The 18,683-nt window shown below is 40.5% G+C and overlaps 1 protein-coding gene across 3 annotated transcripts in view; it reads left to right on the top strand.

Moving 5' to 3' along the window:
* Positions 1-18,683, top strand: part of Inpp5b (inositol polyphosphate-5-phosphatase B) — a 57,711-nt gene that overhangs the window by 20,184 nt on the left and 18,844 nt on the right. For 2 of the 3 annotated variants that reach the window (XM_013142326.3, XM_023560937.2), the window contains 4 exons: positions 11,479-11,575; positions 16,107-16,274; positions 17,477-17,578; positions 18,493-18,607. In XM_013142326.3, the coding sequence (XP_012997780.1) occupies positions 11,479-11,575; positions 16,107-16,274; positions 17,477-17,578; positions 18,493-18,607 (482 nt within the window). Of the gene's footprint in view, positions 1-119; positions 216-11,478; positions 11,576-16,106; positions 16,275-17,476; positions 17,579-18,492; positions 18,608-18,683 lie in introns of those variants that run through there. The other variant, XM_063236112.1, reaches the window with a different exon arrangement.

Here is an 18,683-nt window from a genome sequence, read left to right as displayed (position 1 = left end):
CAGCTGAACCAGTTTGGACCTTAATCTGTAGGCAGTGATGTAACACTGAAAGGCTTAGAGCAGAGAGAGATGAAATCAGAGTTTAGTGTGTGCAAGTCCAGAGTCTGTACTGGGTGGAGAGAAGTGGGAGACCAGATGAGGCGGCAAATGAGGAAGTTCCAGCCTGGAGTATGAAGCCACAAGAATGAGGCTTTCTACAGGGGCCCAGAAGAGGGGTGAGTGGATGACAGGATTGCAGACCTGACAAACTGCACCCAAACCCTGGCAGTTATATGTGTCCATAGAAGTGTATGCGTATATTTATTCCTGTAGTAAGTATGCACACAGGTGTACATGCTGGGTCTTTCTGATGCTTATGTCAGACGTACTCAAGACTTCTGTCCTTAATGCTTCATTGGCAGTTTCAAACTTCTGAAAGTACAGAATGCTGAAAAGTATTTTGCCAGGCATGGGAGTGTGTATCTGAATCCCTGTACTTAGGAAGGCTGAGGCAGAAGGAATACAAGTTCAAGTCCCACCTGGACAACTTGGTGAGGCTGTCTCAATGTAAAAAAATAAAACAATGAGTGGGGACTGTTGCTGAGTGGTAAGCGCCCCTGGATTTGATACCTCAGTATTGCAAAAAGGTGTAGGGTGTGTGTGTAGGGATAAGTTTGGCTCGAGCTCAGTAAAAGGCTCTTACTGTTATGAGACATTTAATGGTTTATTTATCCCTCTGAGTATTGCTATTCATAAGTTGTTCTGTGTCTCAGGCTCTGCTGGGGTTATTATAGTATATGATACAGATAATGTATTTTTCCTTTTTTTTTTTTTGGTACTAGGGATTGAACTCACGACCTTGGGCTTGCCATGCAAGCACTTGTGCCACTGAACTAAATCCCCAGGCCGATAGTGTATCTTTCTAACATCCTCTAAATTCTGAATTCCAAAATACATTTGACTCAAAGGCTTTTCAGATAAAGGGTTGCGGGTTTGTATATTAGGCTGCAGTGCCTAGGCCTGGACTGAAGAAACCTCTGGAGTCAGCAATGTCTATTTAGTAAAGCTCATGAGAAGCGGCTTTAAGATGTGCAGAGGAAAGTACAGAAGTCCCAAGGCAAATAGGATATGTCTGCACTTCCTCACATTCAGATCAAGCTGCAGATGTTACTGTGATCGGCCTGCGTGGTAGGTTCTCACTGGGAAGTGGCTTCACTTATAGGTATGTAAGTGGTCATCTGGAATGTTCCTAGACATCATCACCAAGAAATAACCTGAATGCGAGAAGAAACATGAGGCTATTTGTTCACTATGCATTTGACTGCCTAGTATGTGCATGTAACTGTGGCTAAAAGTCACAGAGAAAAAACATCAGTCCTTGCTCCCAAGTCACTTGTGGTCTGGCTAAGGAGGTAAGATGAAAGCAGTGAACCTAGTTATGATCCCCTTATGATGATGAATACCTGAGTAGAAGTAAGCACTGTGTATGTGAGAATACAAGAAAAAGGTCAGAGATGGCCTTTTGAAGGTGGTACCTGATAGGAGTCTTTGGAAGGATGAGTTTGTAGTTCATGTGGTGGTGGAACTGGGGAAAGGTTAATAATGTATGCCCAGAGCCAGGGTAAGGTGAGAGGCAACATGGGAAAAGATAGTTTGGCGTGAATGTGTTGGAGGATGAGAGAGGGTGGGTTGGAGTGCGAGTGTGAAGCAGGGCTGGAGGAGTAGTCTAGGACTATCGGTGCCTTTTAATGTCATACTCCTTTATGTCATTCCACAAGGAATGTAAAGTACCCAGGGAGGTTACACCCAGAACCAACCTGCTTAGATTCATGCTTTCCTCTAGGTGTTGGCAAAGTGAATAGAAAGAGGTGAAAATGGGCACAATGGGGCTGTCCATTACCTGGGCTTTGCAGGAACACTCAGAGCCTAAATGGGAGCATGGGGGTTAGGGTAGAGAATAGGATCAGATACAAAAATAGTTAAGAGAGAGGACTCACCCACTTGGAAATTGAGTGTGAGAAGAAAGGAAAACTCCAGGAATCACTTGCTGGGTTGGGTGACATGACTGGAGATGTGAAGCTGAATGTGGGAGTGCAGATGCAGTAGAAGAGAGAGCACAGGAAGCTGTGGCCAGAGAGAAGATCGAGTTGCCATGTAATGGTAAATTCGTACGGTAAAGAGTTGTCGGCAGCTACCTTTTGAGCTAGATTCTGGAGAGAAGAGGTTCTGAGAAGACGGCCTTGTGCTGAAAATCCCCTAGATCACACATTAAAGTTTCCATCCGTAGACTCTGAATGAAGATGTTCCAGTCTTTGCTGGACCAGGTCCAGGGAGCAAGTTCATGTGAGTGCCATCGTCAAGATGTCGGCTTGCAAGGCAGTTTCCAACTAGTATGCTCCCTACCCAGGAATGGGAGCTGAATCCACAGGGACAAACCCGTTGTCCCCAGGAGGTGTCCCTTTAGACAGGCAGTTAGGAAGTAGTCAAAGAAAAAGAATTCCAAGAGAGTGTTTAGAAAGCACTGACATGCAGGTACGGCACTTACTCCTAATCTTTACTTTGAAAAGTGGGAGTGCCTTTGCACGTTATACCCGCAGGAAGGCCGGGTGTGGTACACACATCTGTAATCCCAGCACTCAGGAGGCTGAGGCAGAAGGATCACTGTGAGTTTGAGGCCAGCCTGAACTCTGTATCGAAACCCTGTTTCAAAAAGAAGAAAAACAAAAACTCCAAAAAGCCCCATGAGCTATTTATATTAAAGTACCTCCTCTAAAGATGATGAAATGAAGACCCAGCAAGGAGGAAGTGATTTAATCAAGTCACACGGGAAGATCACGGTTCAAGAGGACTTCAGTTTAAGTTTCCTGATATAGTCATACACATTGAGTGCCTGTGTGTGCCAGGCACTACGTTGCTTCTCAGGGGAGTGGCTAAAGACCAGTCCTGCTCTCTTGGGGCTTACATGTTAGTGCAAATGGCATCCAAGTAGATATATAGATAAAGAAAATTGTATTTGAGTCCATATAACATTTATTATAAGTCTAACATGAGTGTATACAAGGTTTAGTATTAAACTAGGTGTGGTGGCTCATGCCTGTAACCCTAGCACTTGGGAGGCTGACACAAGAGGATCATTTCGAGTTCAAGACCAGTCTGGGCTACAAAGAGCTCAAGGCCAGCTTGAATGCTTAGCAAGACCCTGACTCAAAAAGACCCCCCCAAAAAAAAAAGAGAGAGAAAACAAAAAAGATTTAGTATCAAATGTTACTAGTACTTAGAGGGAAAAAAAAAATTTTTTTTTTTTGTCTTTTTCCTTTTTATCGGTACCAGGGAATGAACTCACGACTGCCTGCTTGCAAGGCAGACGCTTATGCCGCTGAGCTAAACCTCCAGCCCGGAGGGAAAAAAAATTTATACACTGGGGCTGTGGTTCCCACTGTCCTGCTGTGAGATGGGAACACCATGATAAATTTAAATTTTTCTGGGTAAACACAGAGATTTGTTGAAAGCCAGATAAACTTCTAGCTCAGGGTAGGTCATAGTTTCAACAACAGGTGATGTTGCTTTCCTTTTTTTTTTTTTTTTTATCAGTACTAGGGATCGAACTCACAACCACACACTTGCAAGGCAGGCGCTTGTGGTGCTGAGCTAAAATCCCCAGCCCTAAAACTTCTCTGAAATCTTGAATACTTGGTGTTCAAGAATATTTTACTTTTTTTTGGCAGTACCAGGGTTTGAACTCATGACCTTGCGCTTGCCAGGCAGGCGCTTATGCCGCTTAGCTAAATTCCCAGCCTGTTGCTTTCCTTTTGATGAGGTCCTCTCTTTGCAAACCTGGGTTTTTGGTGACTTGTGAGTATTTCTTATCCAAAATGCTTGGGACCAGAAGTGTTTCCGACTGGATTTTTTTTAGATTCTTCCAATACTTACATATACATAAGGATGTATCTTAAGGTTGGAACTCAAGCCTAAGGCCAGAATTCATTTAGCTTTCAAAGCCAGCTCTTGTGGCGTATGCCTGTAATGCTAGCACTTGGGAGGCTGAAGCAAGAGGATTGTGAGGTCAAGACCAGCTTGGAAAATTTATCAACACCAGTTTATCAAATAGCAAAAAATAAGAAAATCCATTTTTGTTTCATATACATCTACATATACATTGCCTGAAAGTAACTGCGTGGAGTATTTTTAAATTTGTGCATGAAAAAAAGTTTTATGATGTGGAATTACCTACTTGTGTCATCGTGTCAGTGTGCAAAAAGTTGGGAGCATTTTGGAGTAGAAATACTGTTACCCATACTTTGCATAAATCATGTGGAACATGATTTGTGTGTGGTGTCTAGCCTGATTCCAAGGTTTGAGAGGTTCTGTAGTGCAATAGGTACACATTAAGAGAATAGTTGTGATTAATTTGAAATGGAAACCAGGCCTGCTTCTGCACACCTATAATCTCAGCACTCCAGTGGGGAGGTTGAGTCAGGGGGATCACCATAAGTTCAAGGCCAGCCTGGGATACACAGTAGTAGTTAAAGCTACCCTGCACTATGTAGCGAGATCCCGTCTTTAAAAAAAAAGAAAAGAAAAAAAATGATTTTCTAATTACGTGGGGCTTTTTTCTCAAACTGCTGTTATTAGGATTTGTCTTATTTATTTGTACCCAACTACTTAAAACTCAAGAGTTAGATATTACTTTTTGTTCAGAGCTGTCTTGAAAAGAATATTGCAATGGGAGGGCCTACGAATTGAGAAAGTTCTGGAGCGTCTGCAGTAATGCAGTGATCAGGTGGGGCCGCCGATGAAGTGTCACAGTGAGCTTTGGACTTTTGCACAGAGGCCTGGGTTCAGTGAAGGAGTGATGAGTGCAAGGATCCCGAGGAAGCGTATTCCAGACAGGGCGCAGCAGCGCAAGGGCCCGAGTTAGCAGTGAGCTGCGTGCCCTGCACGGTCAAAGAGAGCGAGGCTAGAGGGGTCTTAGGGCCCAGTTAGGAGAAACCTTCTAACCCTTCAGGGGTGGGGTTTTATCTGAGTGTGATGGGAAGCTACCCGAAGTTACTTCATCTGATTTCCAGTACAGCTTGTTTGAGAATTTATTCTGATTGTTAAATGGAAAACTAACTGTAGGGGTACACATACAGCAGTACAACAGAGAGGAAGTCTTGGTGAGAACCGTTGGGTGTATTTTTGAAGGTTAAAGTTGCCTGAGTTGCTGATGGGTTAGATTTGGGTGTGAGTGGAGAGAAAGAGGAATCAGAACAGGGTGTGATGGGACATGCCTGTAATCCCAGCACTTGGGAGGCTGGGGCAGTAGGATTGCCACAAATTCAAACCAGCCTGGGTATACAGTGAGTTCAGGGTCAGCCTGAACTACATAGCAAGACCCTGTCTCAAAAAAAATGAGCATCCCTCTCCCCTAATAAAAAGAGGAACCTGAAGTCCTAGGTTTTTACTCTGAGCAGCTAGTTGAATGTTGAATGATGATGCTGTTTACTGAGATGAACAAAATGAAGCAGGGAAGTGGATATAAGAGTATAGAAGCTGGGCATGGTGGCGCATGCCTGTAATCCCAGCACTTGGGAGACTGAGGCAGGAGAATCTCCACGAGTTCAAGGCCAGCCTGAGCTGCATAGTGAGTTCAAGCTGCCTGAACTACACAGTCAGATCCTGTCTCAAAAAAAGGAATCTGGAGTGATCATTGAAGATAAAATGTGCCAGTAAGCATATCACACACACACACACATACACACACACACACACACACACACAGGACAACAGGTAGATCAGAATATATCGTCGGCTTTCATGAGTTTATAGCTTCTGTTGCTAAACAAAATACAGAAACATGTAGAGCTTTTATGTTGACTTTGTTTTGTCCCCGTTCACTGAATAGAAATAAGGATTCTCAATCTGTTTCTTACAGTCTGTTAATTTATTAGGTAGTTGCCTTTCATTTGCTTCCAGGCAGGCATATTAAATTTAAAGAGCACATCGGTATGCTACAACTTGATACCGTCTTTTTTTCTAGCTGTTTTTGCATTTTTCTTTTCTTGTGTTTCAGTTTCTGCATATGGATTTAAATTGAAAAACAAAATGTATGAAATCATAACATTTCATATGAAAACGCTACCCAGTCTTAGCCAGCTTCAGATCATTTCTTTGCTGATGCTACAGTAGAATGTCATTGAAAAAGGATCTGGAGTGAGGCTGGGTGGTGCGCCCTACTACTTGGGAGACTGAGGCACAGGAATAACAAGCTTGAACCCAGCCTGGGCAACATGGTGAGATGCAGCCCAGTGGTGGGCTGCTTGCCTTGTGTACTCAGGTGCTGAATTGGAGCTCCAGCACTAGGGGTGAGGGGCGCATGTAGCACAGTGCTCCCTGGGCTACTTGGCAATTTAGCAAGACTCTGTTATAAAGATCTTTTTTTAAAAAAAGCTATGGAGTAGATCAATGCTCTGGCCCTGGGTTCTGTCCTGAGTACTGAGGAGAAAAAAAAAAGGAAAGAAAGATACATGCTGTTTTACTTTTTTTTTTGTCTTTTTCTTTTTTATCAGTACCGGGGATCGAACTCACGACCACACACTTGCAAGGCAGGCGCTTATACCGCTGAGCTAAATCCCCAGCCCCTGTGAGAGCAGTTACGGTGTTGCCTTGGCTGGCCTTGAGTTTATGAGCCCCCTGCCTCAGCATCCCAACCAAGTAGCTGGGGTTACAGGTGTGCACCACCATGCCTGGCTATCAAGAGTATAGTTATTAACATGATTTATCACTTTTGATGCAAACCTTGACCAGTTGGCTGAGGAAGTGTTTGTCAGATTTCTCTAAAGTTTTTTGCTCTCTCTCTCTCTTTCTCTAGATAAATTATTTGGTATTCTTCATTTAAGATGTACTTCTTTCCCATTTATTTTTTATTTGGCTATTTACTTATATCAGCACAAACTGGTAGATGTTTATTTTATACACTGAGTTATAACCCAAAGTATACTTTATTTACTTTGTTGCTCACATAGGTCCAGCTTTGGTATTGTATGTTCTTTCATTTGGCTCTTGTGTTCCTTTGGTGTAGTCCCGTCATTGTGACTGTTGCGTTTCTTTGACCACTTTCTTTGGTACTGCAGGATGGTTCAGGCTGGGGCCGGGAATACAGCTCAGCAGCACCGTGGCTGCCTGGCAAGCAAAAGGTTGTGAGTTTGATTCCCAGTACAAAAAAAAAGTTCTGTTTTGTGTGTGTGTGTGTATGTGTGTATTTCCTGTTCTGGTCTAAAATAACCATAGTTTCCAAGAGTCATGGTTCCCTTTATTGGTGAACTATATTAAAGGCTAAGATCTAAGCTGGGTGTGATAGAGCATACTTCTGGGAGCCTGAGGCACCAGGACTGCAAGTGACTTAGTAAGACTGTCTCAAAATTAAAAATGAAGTTTTAGAGAGGCCAATGATATAGCTCAGCATGAAGGCTCTGGGTCAATGCCCAGCCCAGGGGCAGGAAAGCATAATAAAGCCAGGTACTACTTCCCATGTGTATAGTCTAAGCCACTTGGGAGGCTTAGCTGGGAGAATCCCTTGAGCTCAGGAGATAGAGACCAGCCTAGACAACATCTTGAGACTCCATCTCTTAGTAAATAAATAAATAAATAATAAATAAAATATGAGTGCATTAAAATTTATTCTCTGCACTGAGAAGTCCTCTGTGGTTTGAAACAGTGTCGTGTGTTTACTATTACAGTTCCTCCCAGAATAGCTTCACTGTACTAAGCAGGCAGTCTCCTGTCCTTGTGTTTACCCCATCCCTACCTGCAGAATTCTGGACAAACAGTGTTCTATTTACCATCTCTACAGTTTCTTTTTTTTCTTTTTTTGGTCTTTTTCCTTTTTATCGGTACCGGGGATCGAACTCACGACTGCCTGCTTACAAGGCAGGCGCTTATGCCACTGAGCTAAATCTCCAGCCCCTACAGTTTCGCCTTACCCAGTTTGTCCTATAATTGGAGTCATATAGATTTCTTTCACTTAGAAATACGCATTCTTGCGTTTTTGTGGCCTGATAACTCATTTTTTGGTTGCTAAGAAATATTGTTAATATTTATGTTTTACCAGTTTATCCGTCCACCTATTGAAAGATATCTTAGTTACTTCTGATTTTTGATAATTGTAAATAAAGTTGATACAAACATTTTTTTCTCTTTGAGACAGGGTCTTGCTATGCAGCCCAGGCTGGCCTCACTCTCATTGATGCTTCTGCTTCAGCCTCCTGAGTGCTGGGATTACAGATGTGTGCCACCACACTGCGCAGCTATAAACATTTGTGCGCAGGGCTTTTCCCCCTTTTCCTTTCCTTTTTTCTTTTTTTCCAGGATAGGGGATTAAATCCAGGGTCTTACATATATTAGGCAAGCTATTCTGCCACTAAACTGTGTCCCCAGCCTTTTCTTTATTTTTTTGGTTTTTTGAGACAGAGTCTCACTATGTAATTCATTGTGTCCTTGAAATCGAGCCAGTCCTCTTGCCTCAGCCTCCAAGTGCTGGGATCACAGCTGTGTGTCACCCTGCCTGACTAGTTTTTAAAATTTCAGCCATTCAGTAGATGTTCCAGAATCCCATTCATTAGTTTAAACACCTTAGTTCTATAAGCTTTATAGCTTATAATAAAATAAGAGAATGGAATATAGTTGGGGATTTAATTAAAAAAAAATTTTTTTTTTAAGCCTTATACTGGTGGTGATCCTCCTGCCTCAGCCTTCTGAGTGCTGGGATTGCTGGTGTACAATGAGCAGAAAATACCTAGCTACAGAGTAGTAAAACTTTCAAAAATTTGTTGTACTCAGACATAGTGATACATACCTGTAATCTCAGAATGTAGGAGACTGAGGGAGGAGGATATTAAATTTGAGACCAACCTGAGCTATGTAGGAAGATCCTGTCTTAAAAGAACTAAAAAAAAAAAAAAAAAAAAAAAAAACCAAAGAACCCAGAAAAAAAATATTCTAAATTAAAAACAAAACAAAACAAAAAAAACTATTCTAGTTTTCCCTTTCTTGTGTTTGTTGTATGCTGAAGACAGTGGGAAGATTACCTTAGATATTCCAAAAAAATGCTACAGGCTTGAACCTGGATATTAACTGGGATGTGGCTCACAGGTGATTAGGTCCCTTTCATCTTTTCTCTTGAGTTGTCCCATGACTGCAGCATTTATAATGTGCTATGTAGTGTGCGCATGGGTAAGTGAGGCATAGTCTTCTCCTCGATAAGCTTAGTCTACCAGGGGGGAGAAAATAGAATACGTAGCAATTGAGGCCAGGCCAGGTGAAGCATGGGGAGCTATCAGAACACTTGAGCTGGGCAAGCTGGCGCACACCTGTATATGACTTTGGCTTTATTCAGTTCAAGAGCTAAGAATGATTTTCATTCTTTTTCTGTCCCTTGCTTCCGGGCCACACTTCTTTCTTTCCTTACTTTTGAGACAGAGTCTTGCTATGCTGCCAGGCTGGCCCTAAACTTCCAGTAACTGGGACTATATAGATGTGTGCCACAGTGCCTGGCAGGCTACATTTAAAAATGTTTGAAAAGACTAAGATGTATGATGGGTAAAAATTATATGATATTCAGATCGCAGGATCCATAAATAAAACTTCATTTGCATTATCATGTCTGAGTTGAGTAGCTGAGACCAAGATCATATATGGCTTGCAAAGCCTGGGACAGTGATGGAAGCCTTTGAGAGCTTTCAGTGATACAAATAGCACACTGTGGGCCACCGTGGGGCTAGGACATTCATGCTGGCCATTTAGGAAGTTTGGTGACCCAGGGATGAGTAGGAACTCACTGCTAAACTGTTTCAGGCACGGTGGGGAAGTGGAGGGCTAGTTTTTGAGGGAGTCTTTGACCAGCTGTAGTTACTACTCTAGCAGTGAAGTGACAGTGGCCAGAGGCTGCTGAGGCTCTTGAGCTTATTTAGTGGAGAGTCCTTAAAAGGTTTAAAGTGATATGATCAGAGAAAATTTTTCGAAAAATGTCTCAGCTGTGGTATGGAGATTGGGTTGGAATGCATGGAGGGTGAGAAAAGAAGCTGGAAGACCAGTTAAGGCTGTTGTAGACATTTGAGGAAGCTAATCTAGGTTGGTAACCTAGATTAGCTCAGTGATATTGGGAATAGGAATACACTGATTCGAAAGCCATTTCCAAAGCAAAACTGAAAGGCCTTTGCATCTTAGTCCATTGAGCCTGCCCTGACAGAATACCAAGGGTGGCTGGTAAGCAACAGACTTGCTTCTCATGCTTCTGAAGACTGAGAAGTGCATGACCAAGCTGCTGGCAGATTCAGCTTCTGCTGAGGGCATACTGCTGTTTACCTAGAGCAGTCCTTTCTATGTGTCCTCACACAGCAACAGGGGACTCTTTCTCCTCTTTATAAGGGCAATAATCCCATTGTGGCAGGCACCTCTCTCATCACCTAAATGCTCCCCAAAGGTTCAGTGTCCTACTGCCAGCATCTTGAGGTTTAGGATTTCAGCGTGTGAAGGGGAAGGGCATAAACATTCAGTCCATAGGGTTTGGTGATTGGCAGCATTGAAGTGTAACTATTCTCCTGATTCAAATGTTTGTTTTATTTTTCAGCAGTTACTTTTTTTTTCTGGTTTATGGATACGTGTTTGAGAAATCCATGTTTAGTAATAGTCTTTAGAGCAGAATTCTTTGGCAGTGTTTGATGCCTCCTGGGCGCCTTCCCATAATTTGTTTATTGATGTCACATCTCTCCGTGGCTTCTCCATGTTGTCCCCTGTTGACAACAAATTTGGCTTTTAAGGAGCAAGGAAGCTCTTGGCAGATTAGTTTTCCTTTTTAGGTTTATCTTGGATTAACAAATTTCTCAAAATATTTTTTTGTTGATCATCCTTGGGTTCTTTGGTTCTCAAGGCAATTTGTTGACAATGACAAGCACTCTTTATTCCCAGAGCACTTAGACCCTTTCCAATTTTAGATCTCTGACCTTTGCCTTTCTCCTCTGTGGAGCTGAAGACTCACTTGCAACAGACGGTAATAAGATCACTGTCGTTATAATATGTTGTGTGGCTGTTAAAGTGCTTACTTGTCAACTCATCTGGTACTCAGCAGTAAACCTGTAAGGAAGGCAGGACAGATCATGCACTGAGATTAAGAGAGGTCAGGTGGTTTGTGCAAAGTTAAAATGTTAATAAATGATAGGTTAATGAAAAGCTGGTGATAAAACTTAGACATTCAGATTTGATAGTTCTATTCATTCTATAATATACTCTATTCTTAAGAAAATTAGCTTAAACTAGCTAGACTGGTTATATTTTCTACAGTAAAGACATCCATTGGATGTCTGTGTATCCCCTGTGGACTTCACCCAGGCATCAGCACGGGTCTTTCCATTGCTTGCTAGCAGTATGTGGACTACCAGTAATTCCTAGGCTACCATTAGAGAAGCTGTGGTCTGTGCATTAAAGCTTACGTCTTATGTTTGAATGCTTTCTCTCATTCTTCAGGTGGTTCTAACTTTGAGAATTCAAGGTCAAATGGGAAAAGTCTTCTTGGGGACCAAAGCTCTGGAGGGCAGGACAAAGCTGAAAACTCACTCACAAGGTAACGTATCTCTCCCTTCACTTACATCTCTTAGGATTGAAGATCTCAGAGAACTGACACGATTATTGTACATGATGTAAGAAGCTCAAAGAGCTGGCTTAAGAGATGTTTGTAATATCTGACATTTACAGTGACTCTCAATAACAACAAAATGTAATTTTCCATCGCCCTTTTACTTTGGATTACCTGTGAAAGAGAAATAAAGAAACAGAAGTATTGACTCAAAGCATCTGAGTACTTATTGTGGTGCTTATTGTGGGAGCCAGGCATTTTTATTTTATTTTATTTTTTCCAGATCCATTTTATTTCAAGGAGAAGAAACAAAATACCTAAAACAAAATTTCAAAACACATCAATCAAGGAGCAGCAATCATACATAATTATGCATTTTCATTCCCAAATCATTCACCAAGAGCACAAATTATCTGCCTTTAATTGTCCAAATAATAACAGCACAAATCTTTTTCTTTGTTTTTGGTACCAAGGATCAAATTCATGACCTTGCGCTTGCAAGGCAGGCACTTATGCCACCGAGCTAAACCCCCGGCAATAGTACAAATCTTACTCTTCAGCCAACTCAGAGAAATGAGTATCTTAACTATTTTTTATGTACATATACATACAAATATACACATGTTATTTCTTTCAGCTTCTCACACTAATGAGACTATAGAATGATTACAAATGTGTGTCTTATTTTACTCAAGAGTATGGTCTCAAGTTGCATCCATTTACCTATAAAAATCTCCAGTTGGGCCGGGGATTTAGCTCAGTGGCATAAGCACCTTCCTGGCAAACGCAAGGTCATGAGTTCGATCCCCGCTAACAAAAAAACAAAAACAAAAACTCCAGTTCATCCTTCTTTATAGCTGAATAGTACTCCATTGTATAAAAATACATGTCTTTTTTATCCATTCCTCAGTCAATGGTCATTTAGGTTGTTTCCAACATGTACTTATTACAAATTGTGCTGCTATAATCATGGATGTACGTGTGTTGCTGTGATGTGTTGTTTGCAATTCTTTTGGGAAGATACCCAGAAGGGTAAGAGCTTGGTTGAATAGTACCTCTAATGCTAGTTTTTTGAGAAATCTCCACATTGATTTCCACAGTGGTTGCATCACTCTGCATTCCAGCCAACAGTGGAAAAAAGTTCCTTTTTCTCCACAGCCATAGCCCCTCCACCATTTGTTATTGCTTGATTTCTTGATAATAGCCACTCTTTCTGGGGTGAGGTGGAATCTCAGTGTTGTTTTAATTTGCATCTCTTTTTTTTTTTTAATTTGCATCTTCTAAGTGACCAGTGATGTTGAACATTGTTTTCACATATTTACTTACCTTTTTTATTTCTTCATCTGAGAAGTGTGTATTTATGTCAGACACCCATTTTTCAACTGGTCTTTAAATTTGGAAGGACTGATTTTTTTGAGTTCTTTATATGCTCTCGATAGTAAACCTTTGTTTGAGGAACAGCTAGCAAACATTTTCTCCCACATTATGGGTTGTCTCTTCACTCTGTTGGTGGTTTCTCTAGTTCTGCAAAAGCTTTTCAGTAGGGTGAGATCTCATTTGTTGATTCTTCATGATAGTTCCTGTATGGTTGAGGTTTTGTTCATAAAGTCTTTGCCTACACTTAACATCTTCAAGGGTTTTACCTACTCTTATCTTCTAGCAAATTTAATGTTTCTGTTTTAATATTATGATCTTTACAGGCCAGGGATTTAGCTCAGTGGCACAAGTGCCTGTCTGGCCAGTGCAAGGTAGTGAGCTCAATCCCTGGTACCCGTCCCCCCCCCCAAAAAAAAAAAAAAAAGATTTTTGATCCATTCTTATTTTAGCTTAGTATGTGGTGAAAGATATGGGTCAGGTGTAGAATCAGTTTTTCCAGTGCCATTTATTAAAGAGACTATCTTTCTTCCAGTGAATGTGTTTATACCTTTGTCAAAGATAAGGTGATTTAGTGTATCTGGAGTTGCTTTGGCATCTTCTAATCTGTTCCACTGATTTTTTTTGGTACCGGGGATTGAACACGAGACCTCATACTTGCTAGGCAGGCACTTATGCCACTAAGCTAAATCCCTGGCAGCGGTTCCACAGATCTTTGGTTTTTTTTTTTTTTTTTTCCCAGTACCACACTGTTTTTATCACAATAGCTTTATAGTATAATTTCAAACCAGGAATTATGATGCCCTCTCAGACGTCATCATTTTAAGTGGACTATCTTGTTTTGTTGTTGCTGCTTTTTTTGAAACAGGATCTTACTATGTAATTCAGGCTGGCCTTGAACTCACTAAACTCAAATTGGCCTTGAACTGGTGGCAGTCCTCCTGCTTTAGACACCTGAGTTCTGTACAGACCTGTGCCACCACATCAGCTAGACTATTTTATTTTATTTTTTTCTATTTTATTTTATTTTTTTTTGCCTCCCCACTCCCCCAGACTATTTTATTTTAACTGAGGGTTAAGTATTTATGTTTTAGAACTAAAGAAATTCAGGGGTTAAGAAGTCATATGTTATGGGCCAGGGACATAGCTCAGCAGCATAAGTGCCTGCCTGGCAAGTACAAGGTTTTGAGTTCGATTCCCAAAACAAAAAATAAACAACAACAACAAAACAAAGACAAAAAAATAGCCAGATGTGGTAGAACACGCCTGTAATCCCAGCACTGAGAGGCTCAGGCAGGAGGATTGTTGTGAGTTCAAAACCAGCCTAAGGCTGGGGATTTAGCTCAGTGGCATAAGCACCTGCCTTGCAAGCACACAGGTCATGAGTTCTATCCCCATATCAAAAAAAAACAGACCAGCCTGAGTTACAAAATGAGCTCAAGGCAGCCTGAGCTACATAGGGAGACCCTGCCTCAAAAAGAAAAAAAAGAAAGAAATTATATGTCACCCAAGATCTCAGAATTAGCAAGTGGCAACTTTAATATTTAAACTTGGCCTTCTAACTTCCCCTCAAAAAACTAGAAACTTAGAAATGTCCAATTTTTTCCCTTCCATTCTTTAAAGTGTTTCCTAACTTTGAAAATATTTAATTTATTCTTCATTTTTCCTGATGTTCTATGCTATTATACTTAGTTCATACTCTACTGCTCCCTACAGATCATAGCTAGAATCATTTTGTCAAGATAAAACTACTGGACCAAGGATTTAGCTCCGCAAAAGCGCCTGCCTGGCAAATGTGAGGTCCTGAGTTCTATTCCCAGTACAAAAAAAAGAGATAAAATTATACTTTATTTAAAAAATTTTTTTTTGGTATTGGGGATCGAACTCACGACTGCGCACTTGCCAGGGAGGCGCTTATGCCCCTGAGCTAAATCCCCAGCCCAAATTGTACTTTCTTACTTGTATCATTATTTTAATTATACAGCAGTGAACAATTCTTAAATTTTAAAATGCAGCCAGAATACTGGGTGTGGTGGCACACATCTATAATCCCAGCACTCAAGAGGCTGAGGCAGAAGGATTGCCATGAGTTCAAGGCCAGCCTGAGTTACAAAATACATTCAAAGCCTGGCTGAACTACATAGCAAGACCCTGCATTAAGATAAATAAATAAATAAATAAATAAATAAATAAATAAAACCCAGAGCTGTCATTTTCAATTTACTCTTGAGCTGTTTTGCTATACAGAGATATATTCTTACATAGCTTTAATTAGTATGTTCATAATAATAGTAATATTAAACTTTCACGTGGTACTTATCTAGGGTCAAAGCAAATTTAAGTGACTAAGTGAACTTCAACAAATGTTTCTTAGGCTGTTATGTAGGGTTCTATTAGGTGTATATGTCAGATGTTAAGCTGGAGCCTGAGTAACTTGTAGTATGACTCTACTAACAACAAAATGTAATTGCCACTGCCTTTTACTTTGGATTATTCCTGCATAAGAGAAATAAAGAAGCAGAAGTATCAAGTCAAAACATCTGAGATATTTTATAGGTCTTGTTATATGAGTCATGAGGGTCTAGAAAGAGCTATGTCAGATCCAAGTTCTTTTTCTTTTTTTTTTTTTGTCTTTTTTGAGACAGGGTCTTGCTATGCAGTTCAAGTTGGCCTTGAGCTCACTTTGTAGCTCAGGCTGGTCTTGAACGCTCAAGGATCCTCCTGCCTCAAGCCTCCCAAGTGCTGGGATTACAGGCGTGAGCCACCATGCCCGGCTCCAGATCCAAGTTCTAAACCATACTCTGCAGTCATCCCGCAAGGCAAATCTTGCATGATGCTAGCTTTCATTTTTTTTTTTAACCTGAAAATGAATTATATTAGACCATCTTCAAGATCCCTGTCTGCTCTAAGATTCTTTGAATCTGTTATCAGAAAAATCTCCAGACCAATATATTGTACAATCAACAACATGTAAGTCCAGCTAATTTCCTATAGAAATGATATTTTAGCAAATAAAGTTTACTTTGGTTTGCTTTAATCTTTTTTGATTCAGATACTTGTGTGAAAAAACTCCTAACTTCATATTCATTTATTTTTCCAGGGAGAACTCATCAAAATATGAATAAATTTGTTCTTATTTTTCCAGACAGAATAAATCCAAGTCTGAAATCACTGACCTGGTTCGTTCTTCCACTATCACGGTATCAGACAAGGCTCATATTTTATCGATGCAGAAATTCGGACTGCGAGATACAATTGTAAAATCACATCTAGTACAGAAAGAAGATGATTATACCTATATCCAGAACTTCAGGTAGTTAACTGGCTTGTAGACTGTTTTCAAAACAAAATGATCATTCAGCTTTTTGGAATTTAAGCATTTCCTACCATACCCTAGAGTTTGAAGCAAATCATTCTGTAGGACCGCTCTCCTTATTTAAGAAGTGAGTAATTCCATTCAATATTTATTACCAAGGATTTATTCTTTGCTATTTATGAGTAGGGAATATGGTAGGTATAGTATAAGAAACACAAGTTGAGGGGCTGGGGATTTAGTTCAACGGCATAAGCACCTGCCTGGCAAGTGTGAGCTTGTGAGTTCAATCCCCGATACTGATTAAAAAAACAAAAAAAAAAAAAACAAGAAACACAAGCCCTGTGGATAGTTACAGAAATATTTAGAGGTAAATGGTCCAGAAGAAAGATCTCTTGAGTTTTGTGTATGAAAGATTTCAAAGGTCCTTCTGGACCTTTGAAGAAATTACTAATTCACTCATTCATTTATGTATTTATTTTTAGTTTTTGAGAAAAGGTCTTGCTATGTAGTTCAGTCTGGCCTTTAACTCACTATGTAGCCCAGGCTGGCCTTGAACTCATGGTAATTCTCCTGCTTCAGCCTTCCAGTTGCTGGGATTACATGTGTGAGTGACCTTGCCCAGCCAAAAATATCTTTTAAAATGAAGTTAGGTTAATGTGTGGTCATCTTTTTAGACAAGATCACTTAAAATGAATACAGGTTGCAGGATTCTGTCAGTTTTTTTTTAAGCATTGGCTTGGAACTATAAGAAAAAAAAAAACCCCATTGTTCCTAGGAATATAAACAGTGAATTATGATGATGAAATAACATTTTGAACACCAATGTTGTTTTCCTGCCAAAGGTAATTTACTAAGGTACTTTTTATTTATTTATTTTTTGGTACTTTTTACTTTTTTATGTTGGTAGTATACACAGGGCAAGGGATTGTTTTGTGGTTGATGGCTGTCCAATGGCTGTTTAGGGGATATAAGAATATTTAAAATAAACTTCAAAGTTGTTACCACAAAAGCAGCAAAAGTCACAGCAGACTGCGAGTCACTCCTTCGTGCCACAATCACTGGTCTGGGTTAAATGTATGTCGGCTCTTATCAGAAAAATCTACTCTGCAGAGACTGAAACCAGGCAAAATCAGTGTAAAATACTTTGCTCTAGCATCTCCACAGTGCTCAGTCATCAATGTGTTTTGTTTCTGTGACAGATTTTTTGTGGGAACATACAATGTGAATGGACAGTCCCCCAAAGAATGCCTCCGGCCCTGGCTGAGCCATAGTATCCAGGCCCCAGATGTGTATTGTGTAGGGTGAGTGCTTCTGTTTTAGTTGTCTTTCCATCCTTCATAATGGACAGTTGTATTGAAGCAGTGAAGACATGGATGTATAACTGAGTCTTCACGATAGGTGAAGGAATTGAACTTCCCTGGTGTTTTTACTCCTGGTAAACAAAGGTCTGGCAAAGTGTTATGCTCAGCATTTTTATTATAACATTCTGTTAAAAATCATTTTACTCTGAACTGAATTTCATTACTTTGGAATTCAAGTGCAACTCTTGGTCAAAAAGCAAAAATATATGTGGGGTGTGGTGGTGATGCATGCCTATAATCCCAGCACTTGGGAGGCTGAGGCAGGAGGATTGCTATAAGCTTGAGGCCAGCCTGGGCTACACGGTGAATTCAAGACCAGCCTGAACTTACAGTGATACCCTGTCTCAAAAAAACAAAAAACAAACAAACAAAACTCCCCAGCAAAAACCAAAACTGTCTTTTCCCAGGAAAGAAGGTTAGCTAAAGAATGCCCCATTAGTTAATTTTTTTCCCCCTGTCCTGTTCTCTCATGTCTGTTCTGGGCACTGTTTTGGGGAGGAGCAGTAAAGTACTGCTGTGTCGTGCATTGTAAAGAACTAGAGTTTGGAATTTACGTAGACGTGGATTTGAATCCCAGTTTGCCGGCTGGTGCTGTGTGAGTCAGTGAGTGCAGATGTAAAGTGAAGGCAGTTCCAGCTACTTTATAAGCTGGGCATGAAGAGGAAGTGGGCTAGGGTTTGTAAAAAAATCCTGAAGCTCCATTGCATTTAGTTCTTTGGCTCTTCAGTGTTTATATTTTTTTCCCTTGTTGAGCATCCTCCAGTTTAGCTAGAAAACAAGGATTATGTTCCTAAACCAATTTGAAAGTGTGTGATTTAAATGTTGCCATATTAATTGGTTGCTTCTCCAAATAGGTTCCAGGAGCTTGATCTAAGTAAGGAAGCCTTTTTCTTTCATGACACTCCAAAGGAGGAAGAATGGTTTAAAGCTGTGTCTGACAGTCTTCATCCAGATGCCAAATATGCAAAGGTAAGAGAGGAGTCAAGGACCTCCTAATTTTATGTTATCATATAGGGACATTCTCAGATATTTTTAGGGTTTCACT

This window comes from Cavia porcellus, unplaced genomic scaffold (genome assembly GCF_034190915.1).
Source record: "Cavia porcellus strain 051 isolate PalLab524CR breed Dunkin Hartley unplaced genomic scaffold, mCavPor4.1 scaffold_25, whole genome shotgun sequence".
Classification (NCBI taxonomy): Eukaryota; Metazoa; Chordata; class Mammalia; order Rodentia; family Caviidae; genus Cavia; species Cavia porcellus.
Note: the sequence above shows the minus strand (reverse complement) of the source record. Positions and strands in the feature narration are given on the sequence as shown.